The following is a 14596-nucleotide window of genomic DNA, read 5'->3' on the forward strand; positions in this document are numbered from 1 at the left end:
AAAACACACAGCAGTAAATGAGGAGTACTACTGGCATTATTTTTGGTACTACTTCTAAAAATACTTCAAATACTTTTTCTACTGCAACTATATTATGAACTATATTATTACTATATTATTCTGCTGCTGCCTGTTACAGTAGATGGTGTCATATTACTCTGACATGTACTATACTAACTATAACTATAGAAGTCTAACTAATCACAGCACTGTGTCACTTCACTTGAGACAGTACTGCAGTATTAGTTGAAGTACATCTCTGCTGGTGGGTACTGTGTGTATTTGTACTGCTTGCCTTGTAAGTTGGAGTTGAATTGCTCTTCTATAGTTTCTATTTTGATTTGTCTTCTTATTGGACACTTTTGACAGACAGAGACAAATGATGTGGTCCTGCTGATAGTTTCATCACATCAGAAAACACTTCTATGTGTCGTTTTAAAGCTCACTTACAAACCACACATTGTCTCTTTTCATTGGGACCACTTTTTGGACCCGACCTCTGCCTGAATACCACCTGTTTCACATCCCAGGAGGGTTTTTACAGGCAGAAGCTCAGCTGTGGTGGCTTCACCAGTGTCTCCCATTGTGGCTGACCTCTACATGGAGGAAGTAGAGAGCAGAGCCCTAAGCTCCTTCCAGGGAACAGAACCAGAACCACTGCTTCACATATGAGGAGCACAGCTGGATTTCAACTCTTCTGAAGCCTCCGCTGGCTTCGTCTTTACAAACTGACCCTCTGAACTTTATCTGACGTTCTGCTGGAGATCCCAAAGTTTATAACAATACAGAATGTGTCAGGCTGGATTTTGGGGAAATGTGTGTAAAATGATGCAGCAGACATGTTGAAATGTTCCATTTGATGGAGTCTTGGCTTTGAATCTTTCCCTCAGTGAAACATCCTGTAGCTTTAATGAAGAGACTGAACAACAGGAGACACAATAAAGATGTGACACTGTGTGTGGAAAAGGTTTGATGTGTCATAGAAATGAAATGATTCAGTGAAATGACAGAAATGTAAGGGGACGTTTAAGGCTTCAAATCACAGTGGAGGAGTTTTGTGGATTTGTCCTTTTGTCTTTTCATCACAGCTGTTCAACAACAGATAACAGTCTGTGCTACTAAATTCACCACCAACCTGAATGTGTTGCTGCTCACATGAATGTGGGTTTCTATTTCTATCACACGGCAGCTTCAGCCGAGCCGTCGATCGGCAGCGGCGGCCTTATCTGTGAGCCGCAGGGGCTGATGGGAGCTCTGAGGACCTGTTAGAAACCACGTGGCCCTCGTCTGATCTGGCAGCTCGTCCTGGTTTGGCCTCAGCTGCGTCAGAGCGCCACTTCTCCCCAGGTTCACCAGAGGAAACACCACTGCACAAAATGCTTTTCCTCCCAGCTGCTGCTCTGTGCTGTCTGTGTTCAGGTGAGTGTTTCCAGCCAATCAGGAGCCAACAAAGTCCACCTGGAACAAACACTGTCACACTGACCTTCATCTATCTGTCTGCTTCTCTACAGCGCTGGTTGCCATGGCAGCACAGCTGATTCAGGAGGATTTAACATTGACCAGGAGAGTTGGTGGAAACGTCTCCTTCAGCTGTCGAGGAACTGACCAGTGTTCCAGCAGCTATGTATACTGGTACCAGAAGAAAGACACAGAAACATTCACAAGGATTCTGTATATTGACAGGAACAGTGGTAGCATCGATAAAGGTTACAATCATCCTCAGAAAAAAGATTTCTCAGCTGTGAATAATCAGAACGGCTGTGAGTTGAAGATCCAGAAAGTTAAACTCCTTCATTCAGCCACCTACTACTGCTCCTGTTGGGAGGAAGATCCCCACAGTGAGAAATGATGCGAGCAGCCTGAACAAAAACCAACAGATGAACAGACGTCAAACAGTGTTTGTGACAGGAAGAGAGCAGTAAACCACAGCCCAGGTTCACATGTTTCACCTCCATCTCAGCCACAGTCACAAACACACTGAACTGAGGGATTTATTTCATATTATATTTATTTATATTTTGATCAGATATTCCAGCAGGTTTATTGTTGTTTCACACAGAGAGGAAAAAGGAGACAAACACAAACACAATGAGAAAATAAAGAGGAAAATAATTAAATGACAAACTCAAACATAATCCAGATGAATCAGTAAAACAACAAACATACTTCAGAATATTTCAATAAAATGATATCAAACATCATCAAATATTTACAGCCCAACGTCCTGCTGCTGAATAAAGTCCATCCGTCCCTCACAACACTAATGTGCTCTGAATGAAAACACTTCCAGCAGCACTTGTTGTTTAACACCTTTCAGCACATTTCACCACATCATTTCACTTTAGGACATTTTAAAAGACAAATCTTGGACACACAGCAGTCCGTGAACTTTGCTGCCATTCAATTTGTGATTTGAAGTTGAAAAACGGAAACAGTCAAACTAATTTTCAATGGGAGTGCTACGGGCACTTTTACAATAGCATCAAAATCTCTATTTTTAAAACAGTAAGAAGTCTCGACACAACATGAAACTCGTAGTATGACCAGGGTCTCTACACATGAACACGAGCATTGAGAACATTGTTTGTGTACACAGAGTTTACTAAAAAGAACGTTTTTAAACAACTCACGTTAGCAGTACAATGTCTGAGAGAAAAAGTTACCACACTGTTTTGCAAAAAAAGCATTTTATGCGAGAAAAAAATATTTGAGATAATATGTTTTCACACCAACAGCAAAACATAATAAGACGTGAGACTAAAAAAAAGTATTTTCTCATAGAACATAAAGAAATATAAATTTGAAATTCTAAAAATTATTTCTGGGGAAAAAAAATCTCTCAAAATACTTTTTTTACTCTCAAATATATATATTTTTGCTATCAGTGTGAAAATATTTTCTCTCAAAAAAAAGTGTTTCTCTCAAAACCTAAGTCTTTGCTCTCGATGCAATTTTTTGCTCTCGTGTCAAGATTTTGCTCTCACTGTGAAAATAATGTCATGGCTGCGTTCCTATTGGCCATTCGGGTGAGAATCGTCTTGGGAGGTGTGGTTTGAGAATCCCGTCTGGAGAGTGGTCCTCGGCCGTGTCCACTAACCAGGAAAAACATTCCGATCACCCTGCTCATCGATCCAAGTCATGTATATGTATGTTCATTTTGACGTGGCTTGAACTCTACTATTCCACACGGAGATGCCGGGCTGCGACCTGCAAACCAATGTTAGACGAGCGCTGCAGAGCACAGTGACAGTGTAGGTGAACGTGCCGATGCCTGTCCGAAAAAACGCAACTGTCATTAAATCGTCCAGAAGTGCATGTTGACGGTCTCATATCTTTGTCATGAATGTCTGTACTCACAAACAACTCATGGGTGGAGCAGTCTGAGGCATTTGTCCACACCGAGCGGCCCAAAAGCAGCGTGGAGACGCTGTTAGCTGTGGCGCTGAGTGCGCAGCGTCCAGGTTACCTTGTGACACTTGTTACCATCGAGTATTTCTTTCATTCCGCACTGCGTTCAAATGGTTACTGAATGAAAACCATCGTTCCCACACTGCATGAAAAGTGGTATTTTGTTCAGTATACGGCACTGTAGATTGTCGTAGAAGTTCAGGTTTATGGCTGCACGCGGCAATTTGCAGGCAACACCAAAAACTGCCGTGAATTGTTGGAAATTGACGTGGGCTATACAAATGCAAATCAGGGTAGCAGGGGGAGTTTTACCCCAGGTGACATTTTTCTAAAAGGTATTAACTTCATTTTAAGATAATCAGGCTCAGTATAGCCTAATTATAGACTAAATTTTGTCTTTAATTGATTTATCTGATGAAAGTGTGCTAGATTAATTACTGTGTATGTCATTAGCAATGGCCAATGTTGTGTAAAAAGGATACACACATTTTGTTTTTTCTTGGACTTTCTCACAAGATATCAAAATGTATAAATACTTTCTGTTTAAAATGTGTGACTTTAAAATCTAATTTCATAGGTTCTGAATGTATAAAATAAGTTAAAGTAATTCTTATTAAGTGTGAGAGTTCATGACCTTTAAGAGTTTTACACTTCCGGGTTGACCGGAGCTTCATTGACGAGGAAGAAGAAGCGGAAAGTTAATGGCGTCGAGCAGCTGACAGTGGACTGTGTGTGTCGTTAGTGTCGTGTTTTATCACTAACAGACTGTGAACTGTTGTCGGACGACGTGCTGTGAGTGTGTGAGTTGGATTCTCCATCGCAGTCGAAGTGTTTTATTGGACACGAAGCAAGTTTGGCCAAGCTAGCTAGCAGGAGCTAAGCTAGCTAGCAGGAGCTAGGCTAGCGGCCCGGCCATTGTCGAGAAGACGTCTGCGCGGACGAGAGGAGCTTTGCCGGGTCGCCACGAAGAATGTTGCCGACGGACGGAGCTTCGCTGCCGCAGAGGGACACAGAGGTTTATCGCTGCGAGCATTTTGTTTTCACAGACTAACCTCGCATCACAACGAGGCCGTGACCTCCTATTTGATCGGAGCCACGTCTGCAAGTCCAGATTTACATGATACCGATAATGACAACATTGTTTGTAAGTACGTTAACTTTTACTGTTTTCTCCTTCCTTGTTTCATTTTACTGCGACTTACATTTTGTTAACCATACCACTCTCATTTAATTGTTTTCCAGCTGCCTGTAAGACATTATGAGACAGTACACAGGAGCTTCAGGTACAAACAACCAGATCTTCAATCGCAGGCGGAAGCTGAAGAGTTCAGCTCGGAGTCGATGGAGAACAAAGAGGGTAAGATTTATGAGATTAGATCCGTTTTCGGTCAGTGTTACTATTTTTCAGGTGCATTAATAAATATGATGTGTCCATACGCAGTGCATCGCGCAGTACTGATTGTCTTTATTGATTGTTTTTACAGCTGCTGGAAGCGAGACAGAGTGTTAGCTGAGGATGAGGTGGACCTTTGGAAGTGCGCCACTATAGACCTGGGGTCCGTTTCACGAAGCAGGTTCAACAAACTCTGAGTCTAACCCTGAACTCTGAGTTGATCTACTCTGAGATAGAAACTCTGAGTTTTCGGTTCCAGAACAGCTGATTTGAGTTAGTTTGATCAACTCGGAGTAGTTTCACCTGGAGTTAAGCGCGTACACCACGAGTATAAAAGACAGCATCAATGGAGCCCCGATTCGACGAGTCACCATGGCAACGGGGAAGAGGAGGGCTACGGTGAGTTTGAGCACGTTTTTAGAAGGATGTGTAACACTGCTGCAGCAGCAAAGGAGAGGGAGACGGTGTGGGAGAACATTGGTGCTCGGGTCAATGCGTAAGTTTAAATGTAGTCCTTTGCAATCACAATAATAATACAGGGGGAAACTGCTTGAGTGGTAGCCTATTAATTTATTTCATTTAGGTGCAATCCCGCGGGGGAGAAGCGCACTTGGAACTTAAGCAACTTAAGATGAAACATAAAAACATTAGACCTCGGCATAATCTCATGGGGGTACCTCATTTTGATCATGTTTTACATTGTAAAGAAAATATTAAGTGGCTGTTTGACTGTACAGTTGTTTTATCCCCAACATGATGCTGTTTTCACACACATAAATGTCTTCTCATCTATATCATGTTCTGTTCAATAATTAAGCCTATTTAAACTAACACAGACTTCTACTCAGCCAACAGAGAGAAAGCAGATGCCCGTAAAACGGGTGGTGGCCCAGCACCGCCACCTCTAACGGAGGCAGAGGAGCTGAAAATGATAAAGATGGGTAGTAGCTGTTTCAGGGCGAGGCACACTTTTCTGACCGCTCTGCATACAGTTGCCTTGCTCAAGTGCTCTGCATCTCCGACGCTGTATAAAAAACTCCCATTTGCAAAAAAACCCAGCGCAACACACAATATCTGCTGGGATGTGAGAGCATGACTTCGGTTGGTAATGTTGGAAATGTAAGGACGGATCAGGTTGTGTATGTAAATGATGGACTGTGACGTGAAACAGTACCGCTCAAAAAGATAATTGTCTGGAAATGCAAGAACATCTATGCGCGGTCGTCTCCCGACGAATATTTAATTCTCTGCGCAGTAATGCTGCACCTTCTTCCACGGGATCATTATCAACAGGACATGCCATGGTAGTGAAAATAGTCGCCACCTAATATAACTTTGAATGTAGGCCTACTGACTGATTTGTGCAATGATCAATGAGAACTATACTACGCCAAAACTCGCCTGCTGACTGAATGAATGAGGAAATCAAATACCGTGTGTGGCTGAAAGAGGGCGGAGACAGAGAGAAACTCGAGGTTTGTTGAGAAAAACCTGGTCCCGACCAGGTTAGGTTCATAGAGTATGCTACCATGGTAACTGACCGAGAGCTTAAATCAAATCAAATCAAATCAATGTTATTTATATATCCCAAAATCACAACCACATTGCCTCAGTGGGCTTTACAATCTGTACAGTGAACAACATCCTCTGTCCTTAGACCCTCGATTCGAGTGAGGAAAAACTTCACATGTTGATGGAAAAAAAAACCTTTTAACAGGGTAAAAAAAACAATGGAAGAAACCTCAGGAAGAGCCACAGAGGAGGGATCCCTCTTCCAGGACGGACAGACATGCAAAAGATGTTGTGTGTACAGAAAAGAGCAACAATTCACAGTTTACAAGTTACATCAACAGAAAATCTGATACAAGTTATGTAAAGTTAGTGGATCCAGGAGACGATCGAGCAGGACGAGGCATCACCAAGTCGTGCCCGAGCCAGACGACCTCCTGTCCACCATTCTTTTTTTTTTTTAATACTGAGCGTTAATCACGCGTTAAAAAAAATAACGGCGTTAAGAGGATGTTGCGTTAACGAGTTATTAACGCGTTAACTTTGACAGCCCTACTATATATATATATATTCTTCCGCGAGTTCCACATACGTCATGGTTCGTTTCCGTCAGTATGTGGCGCAGAGGAACGCCACGTTCACAGGTGAACGTGGCCACGCCCATGACATCATTTTCATAGTGAGAGCAGCATCAAATGGAAATATTCCAGTAACAGGTGGACAGAGGATGCTGTCAGCACAGCTCTTACACACCTGGATCAGCCCAACATGTATGTAAGAACACTGTTTGTGGACAGCTCAGCATTTAACACGGTCATCCCCCTCAAACTGAGCAACCTGGGCTTAGACAGTTCACTGTGCACATGGATACTGGACTTTCTTAGTAACAGACCACAAAACATCAGGATTGGAGGCCGCACATCATCCACTCTCATCCTGAACACTGGCACACCACAGTGATGTGTCCTCATCCTCCTCCTCTACTCCCTCTTCACCCTTGACTGCTCCTCCATCCACCCCACCAACACCATCGTCAGATTTGCTGATGACACGACCATCGTAGGACTGATAACAAATAACAAGGAGTCAGACTACAGGGAGGAGATTCAACATCTGACAGAGTGGTGCTAAGACAATATCCTGGGTTTAAACACCCCAAAATCCAAGGAACTGATTGTGGATTTCTGTAAATCCAAACACACAGAACTCTCTGCCCTCCACATGCATGGAGAGGAGGTAGAGAGCTTTACGTTCCCTGGGGTTCACATCTCGGCCGACCTCACCTGGAGAACTCACATCTCTCATCAGGTGGGGAAGGCCCAACAGAAACTTTACTTCCTCTGGAAGCTAAAGCACGCTCACCTCCCTCAACACCTGCTGACCAACTTCTATCAGTCACTGATAGAAATCCTCCTGACCTGCTGCTGCACGGTGTTTCTCCAACTACACAACACGGGACAGGACGGACCTGCAGCGGGTCGTGAGGGCAGCGAAGCATGTCATCGGGATGTCAGCGGATGTCATCGGGATGTCATTGGGACAACACCACCCCCTCTCAGAGACATTTACACTGGCCGAACTCAAAAGAGGCCCAGCTGTATTGTTAAGGACCCACTCACCATGGACATTACCTGTTCTTCACCCTGCCCTCTGGGAAGACATTTAGATCTAACAGATATGAAACAAACAGACTGAAGAACAGTTTTTTTTCCCACAGGCAGTAGCCCCATTCAGACTGCCGTTTGGTAGCGGGGATCTGCACTAATTCTCCGCCTCTGCTTCTGTGTGAATGTCTCTGAGGCGGTGAAGGGTGAAATTTTGCTCCGGTGGTATCAGAGGTGCAGTATTGGCAAACAGAACAAGTGTGAATGGATGTGCTGGCTGGGCGTATAGAGGGCGTGTCGATCGGACAGTCTGATAACTACACAGGTCCTTCACTCAACTAAATACAGAGAGAACAAACAAACGTAACGCTAACCGTCTTTGGCAACTTATATGGTAAATTGTCTGCATTTTTATAGCGCTTTTCCAGTCTGACGACAGCTCAAAGCGCTTTACAATACATGCCACATTCACCCATTCACACAGTGATGGAGGAGGCTGCCATGCAAGGCACCAACTGCTCATCAGGAGCAATTTGGGGTTCAGTATCTTGCTCAAGGACACTTTGACATGCAGCTAGGGGGAGCCGAGATTCGAACCAGTGACCTTCCGATCACTAGACGACCCGCTCTACACACTGAGCCACTGCCACCTGTGTGAAGAATATATGAGGAAAAAAATACCGCAGATATAAGAGGAGAAGCGTCTGTCCTCCCACCTGTTCTACCAAGTCTTCGTCACATTTCCATCCGAAATCAGCATTCACTGATGGAGGTTATGTAATTATATGATTTAGAGTGAAAAACGTAACTTTGTCACTTTCCAGGATGTTTGGTGGGTCAGGATCTCAATCACTGCACATTATAACAACATCCATATGATTATAAACTATCTGCCAGAGTACATTGACAGGGGGACACCTGGGAAACACCTTGAAACATATCTATTCTTCTAAAGTGAGTCAGCTGAATTTAAACTGAACATTGCCAACACAATAGTTTTTGATTGCACATTATCAGGCCCAGTGCCACTGTCCTTTATTAGTTCTAACATGAGCAGGAGCTGGTGGAGCTGTCAGAGTCAGGAAAACAAGAGGTTACAGAACCACAGCCACAGGAGACTGATTCAGCACAGGAACTGGAGACAGCTGCAGCTCAGCTCAGACAGGTTGCTGCAGAACAGGAACAGAGGACTGCTGCAAGGCAGAGCAGGAGGCCGGCATCTGGAGGTCTGGACGGGGATCAGGAAAGACCGCCGGTCCGGCTCTGGAGCCAGTCTGCTGACCTGCAGACAAGGAAGCAGGAACAGGTGTCGACTGGGCCGCCGACTGAGGACCAGGAACTGGTGGACCTGCTGGTGGAGCTAGATAACAAGTCAGAATCAACAAAGTCAATGAATGAAGTTCATCCTCTGGGGACCAAGAATGTCTGTAGAAAATGTCATGTCAGTCCATCCATCCATCCTTTGGTCCAGGTCCAATCCATGTGGACTAAAGTAGTGGAGCGACAGACATTAGCATCCACAGAGCAACACTGCTAGTGTGTCTAAAAAGACAATAAAAGAAGAGACAGTCATGTTGATATGAACATTAGAGAAACACATCATGGAGCTGAAACATGATCCTGCTTCATCATTTGGACTCGTTCACCTCAGCCGACACGTTCAACAGCACACAGGTTTTTGTATTACTCTGTCTCGCTGTGGGAGACTACTACTGGATCTTTGGCTCTGGAACTAAACTGGTTGTAACAGGTAAGAATAAAGCTTCATTTTCCTTCAGTTGTTTTACTGAACAAGTGTAAAATGTGTTTTTAATGAGTTTCTGCTGCTTCAGGCTTTACATCTTAGTTTGTTCATAATTAGTAGAGAATTCTTGCAGCCGTGCAGCTATTGTTCCATAAAAAGCTTCATAACTCCTGAAAAGATGTTTAAATCTCACTGCACAGCTGAAGTTCTTCTTTATTTCTGCAGGAGATCAAACTGATTCATAGAGAAAAAGTTTGATATTGATAATGTTACAAATATACAGTATTTGATCCTCTCAGTAATTCAGCACCATCTCTTGTTTTTATAAAACAACATCACATATGATATTAAACATAATTTCATATATGTCAGTAAATGTATTTGTAAAACATATCTTTAAATATGTTGTATAGGATCATTAATAATCAATTATTAAATGATGAAATGTATTTTATATGATGGTACATATGTCTTTTAGTGTGAAATATATTTATATATGAAGACAAACAGACACTGAATATGATATTACAATAAATGAAAAACATACAAGTTACACTTAAACATAAAACACATTATATTCAAGAATAAAAAAATAAAAATAAAAAATAAATAGTACGATTTACAATGGCACATGAAAATGTGTATTTTTTATGTTTGACTTTTAAATAATTTTATATATGATTATAAATATATTCATTAGTAATTTCACATATAATTTAAACAAAAATAATAATTCCAAACCTAATTTAAAATGGTAAATTAATTAGCAGCATGTGACGGTAAATATTGTGTACGACATACTGTTTTTAACTGACATATTATATGATATCATATTATCTTATGTTATATTATATTATATTATGTTATATCATATTATATTATATTATGTTATATTATATTATGTTATATTATATTATCACATTTAAATTAAGCACATGTGAAGTTCCTGTAAAGGATCAATGATTTATCACCTTTCTTCATATTATATTACAATCAGTTATTATTCATATTTAACATTTCTGAACATTTCATTGTAATTGTGGATGAATGTAATTTTTTTTTTTTTTAATAATTATGATGTTATTTATGAACTGATTTGTTTTTCTTTAGCCGCTGAACTAAAGTACATGATGGTAAATCTGTCATATGTAAGACATGTTGTCATAACTTTGAAAAGTATTCAATGTAAAAGTAAATAATAATTTATCATTAAATAGCTTCTAAATTTAGTAAAATAACATTTTCATAATTATATCATATATTATATCATTGAACCAACAAAGATTGACCTTCTTTTATATTATATTACATCTTTTCTTCACATCAGTCACATGAAAACATGTATTTGTAATTTTATATCAAGTGTAAACATTTATGAAAATCATGAAATTCAAGATGCTTTTTTTTACAAATATTTATAATATGTGATAGATTATGTATACATTAAAATGTCAGCGCGTATTAAACTTGAGGGTAAATATGTCCTTTATTATAAACTGTCTTTTATCATGATACAGATGAAGATTTTCCATTGTATGAAAATATGATGTTATATTATTATTAGTAAGAGTCATAATAATGATGAATGTGCACATTGAAAGAAAGAAGTGCTGAACACATAATGTTGTTTGTCCCCATATAACATATGATGACATGACATGATGAGTGTGTTTGATGTGCAGGTGAATCCAGTCTATGTGTTGAACTTTGTGCTGTATTGATGAGTAGTTTAGTGATCAGAGTCCATGTAGTTTCCAGGATCACACTGAATGCAGTGCAGTGCTGGAAGCTGCTGTTGACTGTGTCAATGTGTGTCTGTGCTGCTTGTTGCTGCTGTCAAGCTTCAGATGAGCAGGTAGTGAAGCCCGTGGTGAGCGTGTACCCAGCAGCATCCAGAGCCCACCTGGAGGGGAGGAGCTCCCTGCTGTGTGTGGCCTCAGCCATGTTTCCTCCTCTGGTCCGCTTCTCCTGGATAAGACGAAAGGGGAACCAGGAGAAGCGGCTCCCTGCTGAGGGAGAGCAGCTGGAGCTCAGCGAGTCGGGATGTACCGCCACCATCTTGCCGCTTGATCGGGACGCTCTCGACACGTATAAATACCACTGCTCCGTCCAGCACGAGGGGGGCACAGTGGAGGCCCAAACAGAACAAGGTAATGAGTGTGTTGTGCTGAAGAAAGAAAGAAAGAATCTTCTGACCTGGCCATGACTCTGACCTGCACTTGGGTTGCCGTGTCACGTGAGCACTGACTGTGCTGCACATTGAAAGTGGGGGACGGGTTACTGATGTGGATCTCAGGTCAGAGAGAGAGTGACAGGCCTGATAATAAAGCTTTGTTAGCTGCTGAGGATGTTTATGAATCATCTGAACGTCAAACCTGTTAACTTATCTGGTCAGCTGCTGCTGTTGCTGCTGTTCAGTGTTCCTCCTCATACCTAGACTGTTTCACATTGTGCTGAAATTCACTAACTAATAATTAGACACATTGCCAGGCATGTGTAACTATTTAATTGAAGTACAACCTCTTTTACTTTCCTAATGCATAATCACAAGTAGGTAATAATGTGTCATGTTGACCTGCTGCTGTAAGTAGTAGTGCGCAGGCTGCAGCAGTTGTTTGTCCTTCTCTGTCTGCTGCAGCTACATGTTTCTGTTGTACAGTAATAATCAGGCTAATTGACTCTATAACTGTCCAGATAACCTCAGGAAAGTGTTGCAGAAGCTGCTGGAGAAGAACCTTCTAATCTGCATCTACACCTGAAGCATCAGAGAATTATAAATAATGTCTCTGATACACTGCTGTGTTATTATTATTTTTACTGTTGTTGTTTTTTATTATCACTGAATGTCACAGTTAAACCTTGTTACTAATTAAAAACAGATCTTAGTCAGATTAAATGAAGCTTATTTGTACAGTGCCTACTTTATAAGAAGTAGAATGACACAACAGACTTCATGCAGTGGTGTAACAGTCTGGATGTACTGTATGTTTGAATACAGCTGCAGTTCAAACAACAAGCAGCAGCATCACATCCAGCGCACCACCTACCTCCATCGTAACGCAGCCTGAAGCAGGTGAGTTCTGTTAAATATCTTACTGTGGGCTTTGTCTCCATTACATAAAACCGATGAAAGATTCACAGAATGTAAATAAATCTCTGTACGTAAGGGAAAATGAAGAAAACCAATATTAGAGGGCCGTGATGTTCAGGCCTCAGACGGCACGGCATTAAAAACAGATACAATTCTGTGGTGGAAATCATTACGTCTCTGATCTACTGCTATGATGTTATTATTATTATTATTATTATTATTATTATTGTTATTATTCTCATCATTATTATTATTATTATTATTATTTGTATTATTATTACTGAATGTCACAGTTAAACCTTGTTACTAATAAAAACAGGTCTTAGTCATATTAAATGAAGCTTATTTGTACAGTGCCTACTTTATATGAAGTACAATGACACAACAGACTTCATGCAGTGGTGTAACAGTCTGGATGTACTGTATGTTTGAATACAGCTGCAGGTCAGACAACAAACAGCAACAGAACCACATCCAGCAAATTGCCCACCTCCACCGTAACGTGGCGTCAAACAGGTGAGTTCTTCACGTAGAAAGACAATCACTGACCAGAGCACCATTCTGAAGAAACGCTCCACTATAAATATTCCTATATGTAGAATGAATCTAATGATTGTGTGTGCCGTGAAAGGTGACATTTACTCTGTGTGTGTGTGTGTGTGTGTGTGTGTGTGTGTGTGTGTGTGTGTGTCAGTGTCCTTCCAGTCTCAGTGCAGGGTGAAGCTGCTCTGTGTGCTCTACACAGTGCTGATAGTGAAGAGTCTGGTGTACTGCTGTGGACTCTCTCTGCTGAGGATCCTCTGAAACAAGGGACCGTCCACCAACTGCTCACATGCTGACTGACTGTTTTCTGCTCGCCTTTTCTCACCATCAAATCTCATCAGTTCGTCTCATTGATCACTTTGATCAGCAGTCACAAATGTCAGTGTTCATGTTTTGTGGTTGGTTGTAAAATGTATCTTTTGATGCACAGGTTAGATTCAGTCATCCTACATATATAAATACATATATACACATATATATCTGCAGTGACTGAGTATAAATTCTGTGCTATAGTGTTATTTTCATCCTCTAGTTTATTTCCACTTTGAATTGTGACTTGTATAATAATAGAACATGAAGCTGAATCATTAGCTGTCTGCTAGATATTTGATTGTTTTAGTATTTTTCTCTTCTTGTCTTTCTTTTTAATACATTATGCAGAGTGTGGCAGCTTTGTTCAATTCTTTCACTGTAACATTCTCAATAAAGTGAAAAATCACAGTGTGTGTTTTAGAAACAGTCTTGTTTTTATGGATTTCAGTTTGTCTTCAGAGCAAATCATCAGAAACAGAATCAACTTCATGGACCATGTATGTTGACGCCTACAAGTCATTTGACTCTGGTTGTAATTAGCTCTCAATATACTTTCACACAGCAGCAAGAACAAATGTAGAGGAAGATGTGAATATTAGCATACAGCTAAACAAGGACAACAAAGCTAAAGAAAGAGAAGCAAACAGAAACATATAGCTATTATATACAAGTCAGTAGGTGTGGCTGTGCCACCAGGTTCAGTGCTGAGCCCCTTTTATAATTGTGTCAGTGTGGATGTCAAACTCTACGCTGATGACACTGTTGTTTACACACATGAACAAACAGCAGAGCGAGCTGCTTTCAAGCTACACCTGCTATAAAATGATCACACAGCAGCTTCATCAGTCGCCTCCAGTTTGAATGATGGTTGTGTTTATTTTTTATCAGCCAATAAAATGTTATTGAACTCTCTCAGCTTTTACACCAGAATCGTTCAGTGTGTGTTGACAGCAGTTACACACCTTCACATGAGTGTTTTTGAGTTTGTAAGT

At 41.0% G+C, this 14596-nt stretch overlaps 1 gene segment (V, D, J or C); it reads left to right on the forward strand.

The window, feature by feature from the left end:
- Nucleotides 1–9092: 9092 nt before the first annotated feature.
- On the forward strand, nt 9093–14030 carry LOC115573209 (T-cell receptor gamma chain C region C7.5-like). The segment is given in 4 exon segments: nt 9093–9664; nt 11500–11808; nt 12657–12731; nt 13444–14030. Coding segments are annotated over 4 exon segments (630 nt in total).
- Nucleotides 14031–14596: the final 566 nt, after the last annotated feature.

The sequence above is a fragment of the Sparus aurata genome, chromosome 21 (genome assembly GCF_900880675.1).
Source record: "Sparus aurata chromosome 21, fSpaAur1.1, whole genome shotgun sequence".
In the NCBI taxonomy this organism is placed as follows: domain Eukaryota; kingdom Metazoa; phylum Chordata; class Actinopteri; order Spariformes; family Sparidae; genus Sparus; species Sparus aurata.